At 54.0% G+C, this 16,008-nt stretch overlaps 6 protein-coding genes across 6 annotated transcripts; 3 read left to right on the top strand and 3 right to left on the bottom strand.

Annotated features, from left to right (window-relative positions):
- Positions 1 to 478: 478 nt before the first annotated feature.
- Positions 479 to 711, top strand: CC84DRAFT_1163025 (uncharacterized protein; the record flags this gene model as incomplete). The annotated part of the gene is made up of 1 exon (XM_018178155.1): positions 479 to 711. One exon carries the CDS (start codon positions 482 to 484, stop codon positions 704 to 706), a length of 225 nt encoding a protein of 74 aa, XP_018037060.1. The 3' UTR covers positions 707 to 711.
- A 1,189-nt stretch (positions 712 to 1,900) lies between these two features.
- Positions 1,901 to 3,074, top strand: CC84DRAFT_619277 (thioredoxin-like protein). Its single transcript, XM_018186895.1, has 4 exons — positions 1,901 to 2,090; positions 2,142 to 2,324; positions 2,381 to 2,739; positions 2,903 to 3,074. Exons 1-4 carry the CDS (start codon positions 2,029 to 2,031, stop codon positions 3,046 to 3,048), a joined length of 750 nt encoding a protein of 249 aa, XP_018037059.1. The 5' UTR covers positions 1,901 to 2,028; the 3' UTR covers positions 3,049 to 3,074.
- Positions 3,075 to 5,397: 2,323 nt separating this feature from the next.
- CC84DRAFT_1163023 (bZIP transcription factor-like protein) lies at positions 5,398 to 7,062 on the bottom strand. The gene is made up of 3 exons (XM_018178154.1): positions 6,663 to 7,062; positions 6,344 to 6,591; positions 5,398 to 6,276 (listed from the first exon to the last, which is right to left on the bottom strand). The coding sequence occupies exons 1-3, from the start codon at positions 6,762 to 6,764 to the stop codon at positions 5,745 to 5,747; spliced, it is 882 nt and encodes a 293-aa protein (XP_018037058.1). The 5' UTR covers positions 6,765 to 7,062; the 3' UTR covers positions 5,398 to 5,744.
- A 2,976-nt stretch (positions 7,063 to 10,038) lies between these two features.
- CC84DRAFT_619230 (uncharacterized protein) lies at positions 10,039 to 12,129 on the bottom strand. The gene is made up of 2 exons (XM_018186894.1): positions 11,912 to 12,129; positions 10,039 to 11,860 (listed from the first exon to the last, which is right to left on the bottom strand). Exons 1-2 carry the CDS (start codon positions 12,072 to 12,074, stop codon positions 10,254 to 10,256), a joined length of 1,770 nt encoding a protein of 589 aa, XP_018037057.1. The 5' UTR covers positions 12,075 to 12,129; the 3' UTR covers positions 10,039 to 10,253.
- Positions 12,130 to 13,106: 977 nt separating this feature from the next.
- Positions 13,107 to 13,826, top strand: CC84DRAFT_610976 (uncharacterized protein). Its single transcript, XM_018186890.1, has one exon. It carries the CDS (start codon positions 13,241 to 13,243, stop codon positions 13,721 to 13,723), a length of 483 nt encoding a protein of 160 aa, XP_018037056.1. The 5' UTR covers positions 13,107 to 13,240; the 3' UTR covers positions 13,724 to 13,826.
- A 103-nt stretch (positions 13,827 to 13,929) lies between these two features.
- Positions 13,930 to 15,824, bottom strand: CC84DRAFT_1142660 (alpha/beta-hydrolase; the record flags this gene model as incomplete). The annotated part of the gene is made up of 2 exons (XM_018176377.1): positions 15,008 to 15,824; positions 13,930 to 14,958 (listed from the first exon to the last, which is right to left on the bottom strand). The coding sequence occupies exons 1-2, from the start codon at positions 15,578 to 15,580 to the stop codon at positions 13,930 to 13,932; spliced, it is 1,602 nt and encodes a 533-aa protein (XP_018037055.1). The 5' UTR covers positions 15,581 to 15,824.
- Positions 15,825 to 16,008: the final 184 nt, after the last annotated feature.

The following is a 16,008-nucleotide window of genomic DNA, read 5'->3' as shown; positions in this document are numbered from 1 at the left end:
AGAAGCAGTAAAGGTGTTTGGGACTGAATATTTACAAGAGAGTCGTGAAGAATTACCCGTGTAAAGAAATCAGGGCGTGGACATTGGTTTCTGGAGTTTGCCGTTGAATGCGATCATTATCGACTCCACTACTATACCGTCTCCTCATAGGAACACCCAGCGCAACAACTAAACCAAACAGTCCAATTTATTCACGGCTCCTGACATACACCCGCGCACTTCGCTCCCGTCCGCGCCATCTTCGAGAAAGCGGGCTATGTCACAACCTGCCTTTCTCAGCCTAGCACGCAGAGCTTGCTCACCATCGGTCTGGCCAAAGATGAGGAGTGCATTACTTCTGAGCTGGCTAGAGGAGGGCCAGAGTCTTATGGGTGCTTTTGGTATTGGCGAGGACGATGCTTTACCGTCGTTTATAATGTTGATGTACGCTGTCATACACATACGTACAGATGCAATCTACTAACAAACCCAGGATCAGAAAATGTGCACCGTGACTAACCCCGCGGACCGCTTCTACAACGATCGCACAGCGCAAGAGCAGCAAAAGCGGATTGGGATGCTGCTGCCTAACGTGGTGCATACGCAAACTACGCCGATTAATTACGCGGCGTGTCTTCACCATCCGGTTACGTATCTGTTCTCTGCTAACGACGCGGCGTTGGGTTGGAGGTGCAGAAACAGATGGTGGAGAAGGTCAGGGAGCTAGGTGTGGAGATTGTGGGGAGACGTGCGCAGCGGCACGTAGTCCATTCTTGAGCATGCCGAATAAGGTGCTGGGGTTCATGGAGCGGGCCAGATGAGCATAGCTGAGAAGCTATTCCCCCCATCTGATGAAAACGTATTCAAATACGCGTGGCTTGCGTATTTTTTTGTCAGCTGTCTTTACGACATCTCGTGTAGCCTGCTGTTGTCCCGAGGTTATCATTTCTACAAGCGATTTGGCCTTGCCTCGCTTCAGAAAGGCCCTTCAGGCGTTCCAGCCGTTCAAGGTGTCCAGAGCTCGTTCTCATGTGAGGGGTCGCTTCGTGCACCACCGCTATTGGATTCCTGAGTAGCTTCCACGAACTAGTGTTCGGTTTCCGAACAATTGACAGCTGACAGGGGTCCTCAGACAAAGGCTCGAAGCCTTGCAATGAGTCCCTGCGTTTCCCGTGCAAGCCTCTTCTTGACCTCGCTTAGAAAGAACGGCGCGAAAGCTTGCGATTCGACGTTATCGCGGTTGCCCCCCAAGCTGATGGATGCAGTACCCTGAGGCCTCCAAGGCTGCTTGTAAGGCAACAGCCCTGACACCAAGAAGTCATAACAGATGTGCCAACTTTGTGCTTTACCTAGACGATGCTGCAGACTCAAGTGTGAAAAGGTCGTAATGTAAGTAAACGGGCGTGACTAAGTGCATGGGATCTGTACGGAATCGTTGAATCTTCGACGACTAGACATCCAGATTTCCGGCTCGAGCCGAACTAGCAACGACGCTGTCTTATCTGTTCACATAAGGCGATAACAAGTTTCAATGACACAAGGCAGAGGATTGGACGAGGGCGAGCTCCTTGTGCGCATCTTCTGGCTGCTGGTGTGATGGTACGTAGGGATGAAAGCGGCACAGCTGCGCGAATCGGCAACCGACCTTTCCAAGTCGATGCAGCCTTGTGGTGCAGTTCAGCCCTACGCTACGATTCCGCAACTGGTCAGGATGTATAAATTTTCCAACACATATACTTGTATTTTGTTGTATGAGGCGTGGCGTTGTTCGACTCTCCAAGGCGATGGGTGACGTAAGGCGGGGGCGGGGTGAAGAAAGATCTGCAGGGGTGCAGTGGCAGGCGCGACCGAGGCGCGCAATTTCTTACGACAACCTCAGGCTTCCGTCGTCGTCAGTCTCACATACAGGCAACAGCACCAGCGGCGAATATCAAATTGCAGTACGGCACACGTCTGCGACCTGTGCCTTCTCGGAACCCGTCCTCGCGCTAGACCACCTGCTACACGACCCGCCCTCGCGCCTGCCGCTTCCAGTACCAATCCGCAACCATGCAGATGCCGGATATGCCCGTCAATGTGCCCGTGGACGACCCCAACGCGGATACAGAATGGTGAGCCGCTGCTTTCCGCGCTGGCCACCATGTGCGGACTGACAAGACAAGGAATGACATCCTCCGCAAGCACGGCGTTATTCCCGAGAAGCCTCCGTCGCCGACGCCTATGATCCAGGAAGCCCTCGAGGAGGCACGCAGACTAGCACATGAGAACAGACTGGAGGGGAAGGATCTGGACGAGCTTGCGGAGCTTGAGGATGATGAGGACGACGACTTCCTCGAGCACTACCGGTACTTGGCTAGCACCCGTGAGCGTTGCGTAGCACGGCGTATCTAACGTATGATAGGAACAAGCGTATGCAAGAGCTATCGACGATTAATGCTGCTTCCGTGTACAACCAGGTCTATCATCTTCAAAAGCCTGACTACTCGCGAGACGTCACTGAGGCCTCCAGCAAGGCCTACATATTGGTGCTCCTGACTTCGTCTCATGGCACCAACGGCGAGTCTCGAATCATGATCGACATCTGGCGGGAGCTTGCGCAGCGCTTTGGCGACGTCAAGTTCTGTCAGATGCGTGCGGACCTATGCATCGAGGGCTACCCCGAGAAAAACACTCCGACGGTACTCATCTACAAGGACGGTGACATCAAAAGGCAGCTGGTGACGTTGCGTGAGCTGCGTGGGACACGCACCAATGCACAAGGTACGCGCTTGTTCGCCTGAAACTCCCCGCTATTGTATTCTGGCCCTATGCTACACTTGCTTTGCTTTACACAGGCTACAAGTGTACTGGTCCGCAATCAGCGCCCAAACGCATGGTCATAAGTTCGTTTGCGAGTTTTTGCTAACTTTACGATTTGATACAGATGTGGAACAATTATTGGTGGATATTGGCGCAGTGCGCATTGGGGATGCACGTCTGCGGCGCAATAAGGCTGATGCTGATGCCGACGCTAGTACGAGCAAGATACGCCAATCAGCTGTGGACCCGGACGACAGCGACTGGGACTGAGGCAGTCATACGGCGTCCACAGCTTCGCGGTGAACTTCGGGTTATGTTCACACTATTCCCGACTCGCTGCAGTTTCGGAACAAGTCAGAACAGAAAGTTCTACGCGGTAGTCCGACTCCGAAGCAGCTTCAACATGCCGGTACTTCAATAGAATAGGCCGGCTGCTGACGGACAACAACGCGGACAGCGACCACTCGAACAGGGTGGATCGAGGGGGCAACCACACAGGAGATGTGTATAGATGCAGATTCAAATGCACTGAACATACGATGGATGAAACGTCACAGTCAAGCCCCACCATTATGCAGCCGTCAGCGAATGACCAGTCCAGTTCGCGACCCCGCGTGCTGACTTGTGTTGCCTTTGACCGGGGGAGGGTTTACATAACTCCCACCCTGGCGCGCACCGGATTACTTAAGTCGCTGCACGTAAATTTTGCTGAGCTGACATCCCGCACGAGCTGCTGACTCTGGCCCAAGAAGGGGTCTGAAGGATCATCATCTCAAGGAGCAACAGGGTTTATCCGGCAAGCGTTCTCGCTAAGATGCACGAGGCCATCCTTTGGCTCCATACCAACGACATCAACATCGTTTGTATGCACATCAGAGCGTTTTGAGAAACAAAGCCCAAAATGCGGGCTAGAGACGCGATCGATGTACGCTTTTCCACCTTAGTCGGTTTCTGCGCAAGGCCCAAAGCGTCATTCGCTTCGACCCACGGGTCCTTTCAGTGTATTCTGGACGGCCTCCGAAGTTGAGACGGGATGTGGCACTGAGCGGTGAGCCCTCGCCATGTCACCTACCCTCGCGCAATTCGCGCAGCCGAAACGATAACACCGATCTACCTGAGGATCATCCCTTCTCTACCAGCGCCTGGGGCGCCCCTGTAGCAGGGAGATTGCCACGGACGACCCGACCGCCGAGGCAAAAAGATTGATAGGATAGAGCACGGCTGCGGTTCGAATGATTTTACGCCCAAAAGCTATGCCGCGTTTAAGCTGTGTGGGAGGCATTCATTGACATCTGTAGGCGACGGAACCTTCACTGCCTTTGGGTCAAGTAGCGCGCTTACACCCCGCGGTTATAAAGGCCATGTCGCGGAGAAATTGCCTGACAACGTTGTATATCGTAAGCATCAAAGGCAAAGTACCTAGGCATCACTCATCCACAACCAAGTTATGGTAGCGAGTGATTCGATCATGTTAGCCTTATGCGGCTAGCAACACTCACTCTACTTCCAGGAACACAAACGCCTTATCCATAGCGGGTTTCACGCCCTCATATATGCATGATCGAGTTTTAGATACGCAGTATACTTGACAGCATAGAAGACACTTGCCCCCCCCTGCGTGTTCAAACTTCACTATGTAACGTTTGCTCAGAAAGTCGTTGAGTGGTGGCATGGAACAGGTCCGCACTCAGCGCTCAATGTCGACCGCTATCTGCTCAAGCTTTATCAGAGCGTTAGCTATGATACCGCTTGCGTGCCTGAATCTTTTCCGCTCGTGGTTATGGAAAATTCCTTATCAGGTGGCTTCCAGTCCTCATGTCAGTCCAATCTTTGCATTTGCAATCTGCTGGAGCTGCAAGACCAAATGACGCCTCAGCTCTGCCATCAAAAAGTCTCCGGATGGTTGTTCGTTCGCCAACGCTTCTTCGGCGACCGTCTGACCAATACTATACATGAACGCATCCACTCGCCCAAAAATTAGGAGACAAGCTCCTTCCCAGACTAGAGTAGAGACAGCCGATTGCCTACTAACTGAGTAAATGCCGCCCTGCATCTCAATGCGCAGCGACTGTCCCAGCATTGTGAGTCAAAGTGGAGGAACCATAGGCACGCCATTAAGTTCTTCCCACGTGCTTGACGGCTACAGCATGCTCCGGTTCTCAGATCAACATGCCTGACCTGACGAGACCACTCAAACGTTAGTGGGCGAGGGATATACCATTCAAAGCGATTTCCGCTAGCTCTAGATTCTAGGAAGATAAGACTTGATGATGGGCGCCATGAGGGCCGTAAGTCTGGCCGCAAAGAGGGGCAGTTAGCCTTTTGGGTGATTGAGATATGTGAGCTGAGTCGCGCTGCTCACGTCGGCACATCCCCGCCTCGTCCAGCATATGAAATATGAAATGATAATGTCTTCAAGCACAGGAACAAGGCGCTGAAGTCCGGCGGTGCTTTGCGGGGTGCACTAGTAGTGACGGCTTGATACTTCTTGGGCGACATGACGAGGGGCTGGCCGCATGTGAAAACGTGTTGAGTGCTGTACCATGACGACGAGTGCCCAACGAAGTATACGACCTCACACACTGCACTTTGCCTATCGTACTAGAGCCGTGTTTTTTAGGAGCTTGGATTGTTTGAAGATGCATTAGATGCTCTGATGTTATCTGAAAGTGTGAAAGTGTCCAGCATTGAAGGATGTGGTACAGATGTGCATGGACATCAGTAGGGGTTGTGCAGACAATGCGTCGTAGCGATATGACTTTTCCAGGCCCTTCTTAAAGGACTCCCAGTCTCCTAGATCCGGTGTAATGCTTGTTTGAATCCGAATCATCAAATCCGTGAAACGCCATCATCAAAAGCCGTCCGACCGTGGACGCTTCGAAAGTATAGTCATGAACGGGTATAAGGTAAAGGAAAACACGGTCCAGCTCTGCTGCCCAGCGCTTTGGGTGTAGTCAGAGTGAGGATCAAATCAGTTCGTCGCCACCGCTCCTTCGTGAGCTCTCAATGGCTGCCCACACAATGGTCTCCTCGAAGACGGGCCCATTGCCGTCGCATCTTGCGGCACCCTTGAGCCGTTCGCAGACGTCGGCTATGTCGACGAGGCCCTGCTTGACCAGAGGATGTGACTGGATGAAGTCCCATGTCTGCGCAGCCGGGATCTCGCGGCTCTTGTTTTTCTTGCGCAAGGCGGCATGGTCCTTATCAGCGCTATTTACCACGCTTCCGTTGGACAGCTCTTGCACATTGTAGGCATCGTCACCCTCGTCTAGAAGGTGGGCGCCCGGGGAAGGATAGCTCGCAGAGACGGGTCGTGAGGAGGTCGGCGACCCGCCGGTGGTGGCCCGGAGGATCTCGTTCTCGGTGCGGGCGCGCTGAAGAGCGAGCTTCAGGCGCTCATTGTCCGACTGCAGCGAGTGCGTGCTGGACTCGAGCGCCGACAGCTTCGCCTCGAGGTCGCGCACATGCCGTTCTTTGCGCTCGCGGAAGGCGCGCTGGCTAGGGAAGGAGTCAGTCTCCAAGCGTTCCTTTCCAACACACAACAGACAGGGCGAGTGCAACGTACGCTGCTCGGTTCTGCGCCTTCCGCCTGCTTTGCGCTGGCGTCAGGCCTGTCTCCTTCTCCTCGCTGCTGCTCCGCGTCCTGCTCGCCCGGCTGTCCTCGACTTCACCGCCGATCCCGCTGTCTACGCTGCCGACCTGCATCGGCGTTGCTGCTATCACTGGGTCCGGCGAGCCGTGCGTCGTCGGCAGGCTGTGGCTGAAAGAGAAGGCATCGTAGGGGCCAGACAGGAAACCGGCCTCCAAGGGCTCCTATGCAGGCCATTAGCCAAGCACTAACAGCCAGTGCGGGGTCCCATCGCCAGCTCGGGGTTGGTACTTACAATGCTGCGAATGGTCTCGGGGTCGACGTTATGGGCAAAGCCGTTGTTGGGCATGCCCATAAAATAGGGCTGCGGCTGGGCGCCGAAGTACGAGTAGTCCATGGCGGAGGGTGGGCGTGGACGAGATCACAGGTGGTACAAGAGATGGAGCGACATTCACCGTGCAAGCGACCTGTGACGGGTTGTCGTGGGGAGCTAGAGCCAGCAACGCGAGCCTGGGATCAGCGGGCGTGGGAGTATTTCAATACAGGCTGAGATCTGGGCCATGGGCTCCGGCTGCGCGACCTCAGATGTGGGATGCACTCGGTCTGTTCGGCGACCCGGCCGCTATGGCACCCATGCCCAATCCCACCCCAGCACAGCGCGGGTGAGGGAGAACAGCTTGGGGCGGTACCAACGCTGCAACGCTCGCTGCTTAGTACGCCTGCTCTATGTCGTCGTGCATGGCAAACAATGCTGCCGCCTTTTCGACACCTGCGCCGCGAGACATGGCGTACCTGGTGCAGGGCCGGTGCGTGCGAGGAGCAGCCACACCACGTCCTTCGCTACTGGCACTTTCTCCATGCCCCTCACTCATGGGAAGGAACGGCGCCTGTCGCTGCGCCGGTCCTGCAGCCCTTCACAGGCGACAGTATGGGTGCTTAGGGTGCTTAGCTGAATACCAAACCCTAATGCTCCTCACTTCGCATTGACGTGTGCATCTTGCTGACTGCAGCTTCGAAAGCATCTCGCCTCGTCCAAGTAGTGGCACTCGCGGTTAATGAAAGCGGCTCTGCAGATTGCGATACAAGCACGCTTGGATTCCTCCCTCACGCTCTAGGCATGCATATGGCAAACTCATTGTGAACAAAGCCCCTCAGCTGTCACCACCCACGTGCCTTTGCGCTGCTAGGGCGGCGGACGCGGCCGCTTGTCGGGGCGAGTGTCTGCAACGGCCACGCCAGCTGGAATCTCCTCAGCGATCATCCAAGACCCTGTTGGCGATCTTGCATTTAGGCGAGCAAGCTCCACCTCATCTTCTGTCTGCGGACAAAACAGCGAAGCAGCTAGCTCCACGCTATGGTGATTTCAAGCTCGACATCCGCTGTTAATCTTCAATCTCCTTTGCAAAGCCGTAGGCCATGGAGTCGGATCGACGTCCTGTTCCCAAAGCTACAGCTGTCGTCAGCGCTAGCTTGCGTGGGTTCCAAACTGAGTCCTGACCCGCCAATCATGTCTGTCCAGGCCAGGTTTTCAGGTACAACCGTATTAATTTCCCTCGATCGGAGCTTGCAGTGTTTTCTTACCGTTAGATATCCAGCTTGTCTGGCCTAGCTCTCTGGGGATGGATTCCCATTGGTGAGTCAACTCAGGCCCAGCGCTGGCCAATAATCACCGCCGGTGCACAGTACCGGCGAAGCGAGCAGAATTATCCTCCGGTTCTCTCCACTCTCTCCTCTTCCCGTTCCAGGCAACTCTTCGTGTAGTGCGCCATCGAAGGCCCTGCAGGATCCCACGTCCATTGGTGGAGAATAGCCTAAAGCTTCCTCGCCGTGGAAATTCCTTATCCGACATCTCTGTCTTAACTTAAGAAACGGCTTCAGCAACGGCAGGAAGAGCGAGACGAAAGAGTGACTACTCTGCAGTTGCAGTAGGTGTGATACCCAAAGGCAAACTAATCCACTTCGGGCTTGTGATAACTTGCTCGAACCAGCCACGCCCGGCGTCAAGCCACAGCCGCCTATGACATTGTCGTCACGGGTCGGCCCCGCCATTCCGCCATTCAGCTACTACGTACATATCAGCTGTGGTCCAAGCAACGGGCCCAGATCACCATAAGTCTGGGTCGTGCAACAGTGCTCTTTCTAAATCGTGGCATCGCTGAACAGTCCCACATCGGCATGCACACAGCACTTGAGGAGTTGTATGAGGTACCTCGTGAAGCTGTTGCACAGAGGTTCACACTAAGCTTCGGAACTTTGCCGAGATCGTCCATCGTACCATGGCAAGGGGTTACATGCTCCGCCACTTGTGTCTCGAGACTTTGAGCCCTACTGCTACCGTGGTTGCAATCGACTTTACGACCCGGGCTGGCGTCTCGGAGCGTACAGAAAATCTCCCACAGTAGTATGGCGGTCTGGTTTTCCATCATACTTCGCACACCTTACCTTCAGCAGTGACCTAGTTCGGCATGTCTTGGGCACTTGGCAGTATTCCCTCAGAGTGATCCTGTACCTCGAGCTCACAAGCCTTGGCCTGACTCCCTCGATTACTGTCTGAGCTTATACTGTATGAACATGCGTATGCTTGCGTTGGCAAGATCCAGCGCACGGCTACAGTCAGCGTACGGTAGTGTTGTTCACTCGCGTAGTATACACAGCACAACCAGGATTGCGATACTTTTCCCAAACCGGAAAGAGGAGTGACGAATGAGGAGAATATCATGTAGAGCTAATTATGCAGCTCGGGTCCTCTCTCACCTGCATATACAGCGGGAACACCGATTGCAGCCCTGATCTCGATTGCTTCCGCGTAGACTATCTGTTTGGGAGTAGTATTTGGAATCTGGTGTTGAAGAATCTGGTGTTGAATGTAGTCAGCCTTGTTGGTGATATCAGATGGTGCACTTGCATCAGCCCTGTCGAGGGAGTACCGTCACAGATCACCTAAGCCATACTGCGCGAAGCACACCACGCTCCCAGGTCAACGGTGGTTCGAAGACGCCGAACAGCGGATAAGAATGTCGTCGCCTATGTTGTAGGCGTAAAGTTTGGGTACCCCAGCGAGCTACCTTGTTCACTACGAAAATCGCTGCCGCGAGCGAGGCTTCCACGAGTATTCCGCGCTCGGCAGAATATGAGCGGATGTTCCAGAGTAGATAATGCGCGGTTTGATGTCTCTTCGGTCTGTTCTGTGTCCCCATTGCGCGGGCGAAAGCGCAATGGCGTCATGAAGTCCACGGCAAAGGCCGGGATCTCAGACTTGCCAACACCCAGATCCAATTCACAGCCAAGCGTCGACAAGTTTCGAGGAGCTTTGCAACTCCCCCACGGACACACGCAGCGCGCCAATGCCATGCAGTGAATCGAACGGAGCCCCTGCCCCCGCATTCTTAGTTCTGACAGCAGTCCTTATCGAGCCACGTACCTTTTAGTCTATTGGACAAGATCTCGTAACGCTCTTAACAGAAAGGCAAGCTATATGGCCCAGTTTCGACCTTCGAATCCAGGATCGGATCCAGCTTGTCCCGTTGACGATTCACTATCTGCAATACATGTGCGCTATGTACGACTGGACTTGGACATGCTTCCAGAAGATTCATGTCCGACGTAGTACCTAGCATCCGTGCTCCTTTCTCACGACAATGAGACAGACACCATGTAAGCACATGTAGACGAGACTGGGTTTTGATATTTTGATTCTTACTCTGCTCTCGACGAAGTAGTAATGCCAGAAGCACCTCATGAAGCACCTGTGATGACTGAGATACGTATCCACCAGGGACAAGCTCATTGCCGTCAAACGATGGCGACCGACCAACGAGTGCAAAACTGCTCTCCCTCAAGCGGACCAATCTCAACATGGCCACCCCATCTCCAACCAAGCTCCCACCTAACGCCTCCTGCGATCAGCAGCAGCTTGCGCCCTCTCAGCGGCCTTTCGCTGCTTCTCGTGCTCCCGCTCGGCCGCCTTCCTCTGCCTCTCCGCCTCCCGCTGCGTCGCCTTCCTCTCCTGCTCCGCCTTCCGCTCCGCAGCCTTGCGGTCCTTCTCCGCCTGCTTCTCCGCCTCCTTCTTCTCCTTCTCGATGCGCTTCTGTTCCTTCTTCTGGGCCTGCGCCGCCTCCCGCGCAAGCCTCTTCTCCCGCTGGCGATCCGTCTCCTGCTTCCTCAGGCGCTCCGCGCGCTCCATGTTGCCCTTGTTGTTGGCCGTCTTGGTCGACGCGCGGTGGATGGGGTTGTCCACGGTCTGCATGAGCAGGTCGTTGCCGCCGACGATGCAGTCGTTGGCGATGGCCTTGCTGTGCTTGAGGATGCCGCAGATGCGCTCGAGGCGGCCCTCGACGCTGTCGGCGAACACGTCCTTGCACTTGCCGCGCTTGTAGTCGTGCCGGTTGTAGTCGTGCCCGACCCAGCCCTTGCGGTGGACGGTGATGCACTCGTCGAAGATGTGGTGCGCGGTCGCTTCCAGGTCGTCTTCGTCGAAGTGGTGCAGTTTGCTGAAGTTGGTCGCGATGACGGAGGTTTTGTTGTCGAAGATCAGGTCGACGTTGATTATGGACTCGTAGATCCGGCGTGTCCAGTAGTACCGTCCGTATTGCTCGACGCGCTCGATGTCCTTTGCGATTTTGGCCGGGTGCCGCACTTTGGTGCGGTGCGCGCGCGCTTCGGCGGAGGACTTGAACATGTAGCGGTAGGGGCGGTATTGGACGCGGCGCGGGAGGTACTTGCGCTCGCTCTTCTTGCCTTTGTCCTTGGAGTCCTCGGCGTCTTCTCCTTCTTCTTCGTCGCCCATCTCGGCGTCCTCTTCGTCGGACTCGCCTTCGTCTTCGCCCTTGCGGAGAGGAATCTGGTAGTAATCGAGCAAGCCGGGGGCCTCGTTGAGCGACTTGCCCACGTTTGGGAGAATTTGCTCGATGGTCTCGCCAGCGACAAGAGGCTCGTAGCGGTACTGCTCAAGGAGGTTGACGATCTTTGGTTCCGCCGCGAGCTGGTCGAGAAAGCCGTGCCCGAGACCAGCTAGCTGCTCGACAGTGAGGGTGTTGAAATCAACCCACTGCTCATAGTAAAGTCGAAGCTCTGCAAGTTCGTCATCCATGACGACTGCAGCAGGAAACTCGCCAGCAACGGGATTCACCACGTCCCTCGCGGTCATGCTCATGGCGGAGTCGAAGTTGAAAGTAGGGATGAAGTGAGGGTGGTCTGAAAGCATGCGATTGAGCTGAGGGTGCCAGCCGACAGTCTCTTTCCTGTGCTCCGGCAACTTGTCGTAGACACGACGGGCGCGCGCGCTGAGCTCCTGCCTGGGGCTGGTCGGGCTGCTTGGCACGGTGGAGGGGTCGCCGCGAGGACTGCTTTGGCAGGGTTGAGCTGATGAGGAGCAAACGTTGCTGGGACCAGCCTCGGGAGATTGGAGTGAATCATCTCGGTAGAGGTCAAGATTGTCGTGATCGCGAGGAGAGAATCGATTTGAGTCTCCGTCGGGATACTGACCAGCAGTACCTAGCCACGAGTTAGAGTCTTGGTGCTTGTACGACACGGGCATACACCCACCATTGTCCTGACGCGAGGAAGGAAGCGCGTTGGAGCCGCCAGCGGCTGGGTAGTAATTGTTAAAGTCGAACTCCTCAGAAGGATTGTCGTTGTAAGCTGGACCGGAACCATCGTCACCGAAGGGGCGCAGGTCATTGAAGTTGTTGTGGTTGTAGACGGACATGTCCAAAGCAGATAATTATGTGAGCGCAGCTCAACTGATAACGCCCAGCGTAAATAGACGCAAATTGATACCGTCAAGGTACTCGTAAAGAAGCGGAAAAACCAATTGTCGCTATAGCGTCGAAGAGAAGTGTGCTGGAGAAGAGAAGATGTCTGGAGCGCGAGGTATAAGGGGCTTTTGAACAGCTTTTGGGGCGCTGATTGTGCGTCAAACGACAATACCAGCCACCCTGTTTGGAGTGCTGAGCGGCGAGCGATGAAAGTGAATACCTCACTGCTATTGTCGAAGGGGCGCCAAGGCGATGAATGGTGGGAGATGTCCGTGCACTCACCGTTAACTGACCGTTCACTCGAGGGAAATGGTGTGCGAGTAAATGCAAGCCCAACCAAGAGGTTGGTTCAAGTCTCGAGGTGTCGAAAGATTGCTCCAAAGTTCGACGATGGCGTAGCTGTTATTGACATCGACACCAGCTATGCCATCATGAACCGCCGCATATAATAACTTGAGGTGCGACAATGCGATTGTGAACCAACTCGCAAAAGGGCCATAGCGATCATTTCTGATACATAATAGGGCGCAGCTAGATCCAAACTCTGTAAGATGCGTACCAAGCTGCCGAGTATTGCGCTGCGGTTTCCTTTTCTTTCTTGTCTCGTATAGGTGACAGAGCTCGTGCGACAAGCGCTCCATCAGTTCGCAGCTGTCGGTTCGTTGTTAACTTGCACGGACCTGAATTTTCTGTGGAAATTCGTTGTGCGAAGGATCAAGACGAAGAGCCTACTTTCAATCGCTTCAATGAATAAGGACTGGCGACCAAGTCCGTTCCGTGGATGTTGAGGACATTCCGCCAATGCATGCGATCGCCTTTTCCAATGGAAATGCCTTAACAAATAGCCACAGTGCGGATTCAGCGCGATTATGTTGCGAGTTGTCGCAGAGTTCAACAGCATTTGAATTATTATTGTAAGACTGTGACGTCAGCACCATTTATGGTTTCCCTCAATCACTGCTTATTAGGTGATCAGCAATTACATGTGGATTCCAAGTTGCATCATGTACCAACTAACGTTGTAATATTAGACAAGTGATCGGTGTCTCTTTCGTAAAGTGTATACTCGTCATGTGTTCAATTCCTTGCCCGTGGCTCTTCACTGTGTACCTTCTCGATGCATCCTACTCCTTCTCCTCATGCTTCCAACCCAACACCCTTTTGGGCTTATCAGTTGTCCAGAACCCTCTGTTCTCCTCTAAGCCCGACCTTACCTCCGCTTCCGGGTAATACTTCTTCGCTAGCTCCGCCGAAGCCATCTCCTGTGTCTCTCTGGTGCCACGATATTTATCACTTCGCATCCTTCATACGAATCTGCTTTCTCCACACTCAAAAGAGATGCCCGTGCCACCTCCGTGGGATCCACCCACGCCCAAAGCTGCCCTACAGCCGCAGTGTCCCAGTTCTCCTCATACTCCTTTTGGATATCCTTCTTCGGTGCCACCTGGTGAATACGGAGACACGCGATCTTCGTAGCGGGCAACCAGTTCACGAACGCTTTTGCCTGCATCTCCGCTTCGATCTTGGCGAGCGCGTAGGCATCAGTGGGATTCGGTGGATACTCTTGATCGATCGGAAAGTACTTGAACTTCAGCGGTAGGTTGGCATACGCAAGACCGATAGCATTGACCGAAGACGCATAGCATATTTTCTCGATGCCGAGGTCGCCGCACGCGCGGAAGCCATTGAATGCAGATCATCAAGAGTCTCTAAATGATAATAGTGATAGGTTTGGGCGCTTCTCAACTTGACTTCCTATGATATTCTCGGAGCTCGCAGCTGGGCCTCAAGCATGATTTGACGAGCTTAAGTCCCAGTAGCCAACGTAGCCGCCGTAATAGCATCCCATAGCTTGCAGAAACTGTAATCGATATCTCCAATAGTCACTCCTTTTGCCGTCGCGATGAGTCCCTTCGTTCCATTACTGCTAAAGGTCGGCCAAGTATCCGAAATCAGCGGGGTGTTCGGACTCTGCCCGCTTGCCATCGCTGCCCACGCACTTGAAACAGCGTCACCAATGGTATTCTCCGTGTTCGAGAGGCTGCATGTGCCATTGGGTAAAGGCAGATGTTCTGTGTTCCGGAAAACGAAGGGAATCTCGGAAGAGTGCGTCACGCTCAAAAGCTGGAGAACCTGGGATCCAACGCCATTGAACTGCGAAGACCAGGGACAGCTTGGAGCTACGCCCCATGAATAGGCATATGCGGGAACACCATTTTCTGTCGCTTTCTTGAGACCTCGCTGTGCGGAGCAGGTGTATGATGAGTGGGTCCAGATTGCTGTCATGGCGAAGTATGGAGCGAGTGCGGCAGAGGAGATGTTCGCAAATCGCGATACTGGATAGTATGCCTTCACTGTTGATGCATATGGACCGAAGTTAGAATCGACAAAGCTTGTGTAAATAGCTTCCGTTGGCGGGAAATTGTTCTGATAGGCGCCCAAGACGAACGATGAACCATCTGCGGTCGTGGAACCAAAGATGGCAGGGACGCGACTGCCTACTGCTGCCGGGTCTTCTAGCACAATTCTGCCATCAATGATTGGCGCGAAACCCTTTGCGTAAGTGAGCGTGATGGTGGCTGATGGCTCTGAAGGGAATGCAGCGTTGAGTTCTTCTGGTGACTTCGAACGCACACATTGCAGATCATTGAGAGCGCAGCCTAGGTTTATGACGAACTCTCTGAAGTAAGGCTGGGCTTCGGCGTAGGGAGCTGAGCTTCTTCCTCCTCCTGACTCTGCTGCTACGGAACTTATGAGTGAAGGAGCTTCTGGAAGAGTGCTGATGACGACAGCCAGTCCGGCGCCTGCGGATTGTCCGAATAGGAGCACTTTGGACTGTTCTCCGTCAGTTTTCGCTCTTCACTTTCGAGAAATATCAACTTACGGCATCACCACCAAAAGCCTCAATATTCTCCTGCACCCATCGAAGACCGAGAAGCAAGTCCTGTACTGCGTAATTACCCGACAAACCCGCATCTTCCAGCCCTAAGAACCCGAGAGGACCTAGTCGATAGTTGATGGACACGACGATGGAATCGACAGCAGAGTTGCATCCATCATAAAGTGGATCACTGATTCCCCCGGCTGTATTGCTGCCGCCATATATCCATACCTTCACCGGCAGCTTCGAAATAGAGCTCGCGTTCTTGGGTGCCCAAACATTGAGGAATAAGCAGTCCTCCGACCAAGGCTGAGGTTCAAGGAAATCGCTACCGAACTGGATACAAGTAGGTGCATTTTTGGTCCCGTCTAGGGATCCATTGAACTTTTGGTTGAAAGGTTGAGGCGCGGCAAAGCGGAGAGGCCCTAGAGGAGGCTGTGCGAACGGGATGGCACGGTAATAAATCGCAGCTGAAGATGGACACGATCCGCCATGAATGGTCCCGTTGGATACAGTGACGATTTGCGCAAGTGCGCTTGGTGCAAGCAACGCCAGGGCCGATCTATGTAGACGCATGTTTGGACGTCGCGATCTGAGGGATGATGAAGCTTCGCGCTATGGTCTTGGGGAATTATAAGCATTTAACCATCTTGCTCGCACGGTTGCAGATGCTACCCGGATCCTTCGTTCGAAATACTGCATCTGGATCGCGTCGCTTGAGACCGCGGTGATGGCGCCAGATCGGACTAATGGATCGCGCTTGCATGGCCGACGCACAGCATACCCGATCGAGTAAGAACGGGCCGCATCGCGGTATAGGGCCACCAAGGATATTACAAAAAGATGACATTGTTGGCCGACTTCTTGCTGGCGGGGTGTGTCTAAGTAAAATAGTGCTAAGACAACGCCCCTTGCAAGTGACTAGATGTTGGCGTTTCAATGTCGCAAATTTACAGACGGAGGTCGCTGTAATTTTCGCTCATACACTCATGCGATTGGCCTGG

Source organism: Paraphaeosphaeria sporulosa, assembly GCF_001642045.1.
Source record: "Paraphaeosphaeria sporulosa strain AP3s5-JAC2a unplaced genomic scaffold CC84scaffold_4, whole genome shotgun sequence".
NCBI classification, from domain to species: Eukaryota; Fungi; Ascomycota; class Dothideomycetes; order Pleosporales; family Didymosphaeriaceae; genus Paraphaeosphaeria; species Paraphaeosphaeria sporulosa.
This window is presented reverse-complemented; position numbering and strand designations above follow the sequence as displayed.

Coding starts and splice junctions, on each gene's coding strand:
- CC84DRAFT_619277 (XM_018186895.1), top strand. CDS start 2,029: ATGCAGATGCCGGATATGCCCGTCAATGTGCCCGTGGACGACCCCAAC. Junction 2,325..2,380: donor GACTTCCTCGAGCACTACCG/GTACTTGGCTAG, acceptor AACGTATGATAG/GAACAAGCGTATGCAAGAGC. Junction 2,740..2,902: donor GACACGCACCAATGCACAAG/GTACGCGCTTGT, acceptor GATTTGATACAG/ATGTGGAACAATTATTGGTG.
- CC84DRAFT_1163023 (XM_018178154.1), bottom strand. CDS start 6,764: ATGGACTACTCGTACTTCGGCGCCCAGCCGCAGCCCTATTTTATGGGC. Junction 6,592..6,662: donor CCGAGACCATTCGCAGCATT/GTAAGTACCAAC, acceptor TGGCCTGCATAG/GAGCCCTTGGAGGCCGGTTT. Junction 6,277..6,343: donor AAGGCGCAGAACCGAGCAGC/GTACGTTGCACT, acceptor CTCCTTCCCTAG/CCAGCGCGCCTTCCGCGAGC.
- CC84DRAFT_619230 (XM_018186894.1), bottom strand. CDS start 12,074: ATGTCCGTCTACAACCACAACAACTTCAATGACCTGCGCCCCTTCGGT. Junction 11,861..11,911: donor TTCCTCGCGTCAGGACAATG/GTGGGTGTATGC, acceptor ACTCGTGGCTAG/GTACTGCTGGTCAGTATCCC.
- CC84DRAFT_610976 (XM_018186890.1), top strand. CDS start 13,241: ATGCATCCTACTCCTTCTCCTCATGCTTCCAACCCAACACCCTTTTGG.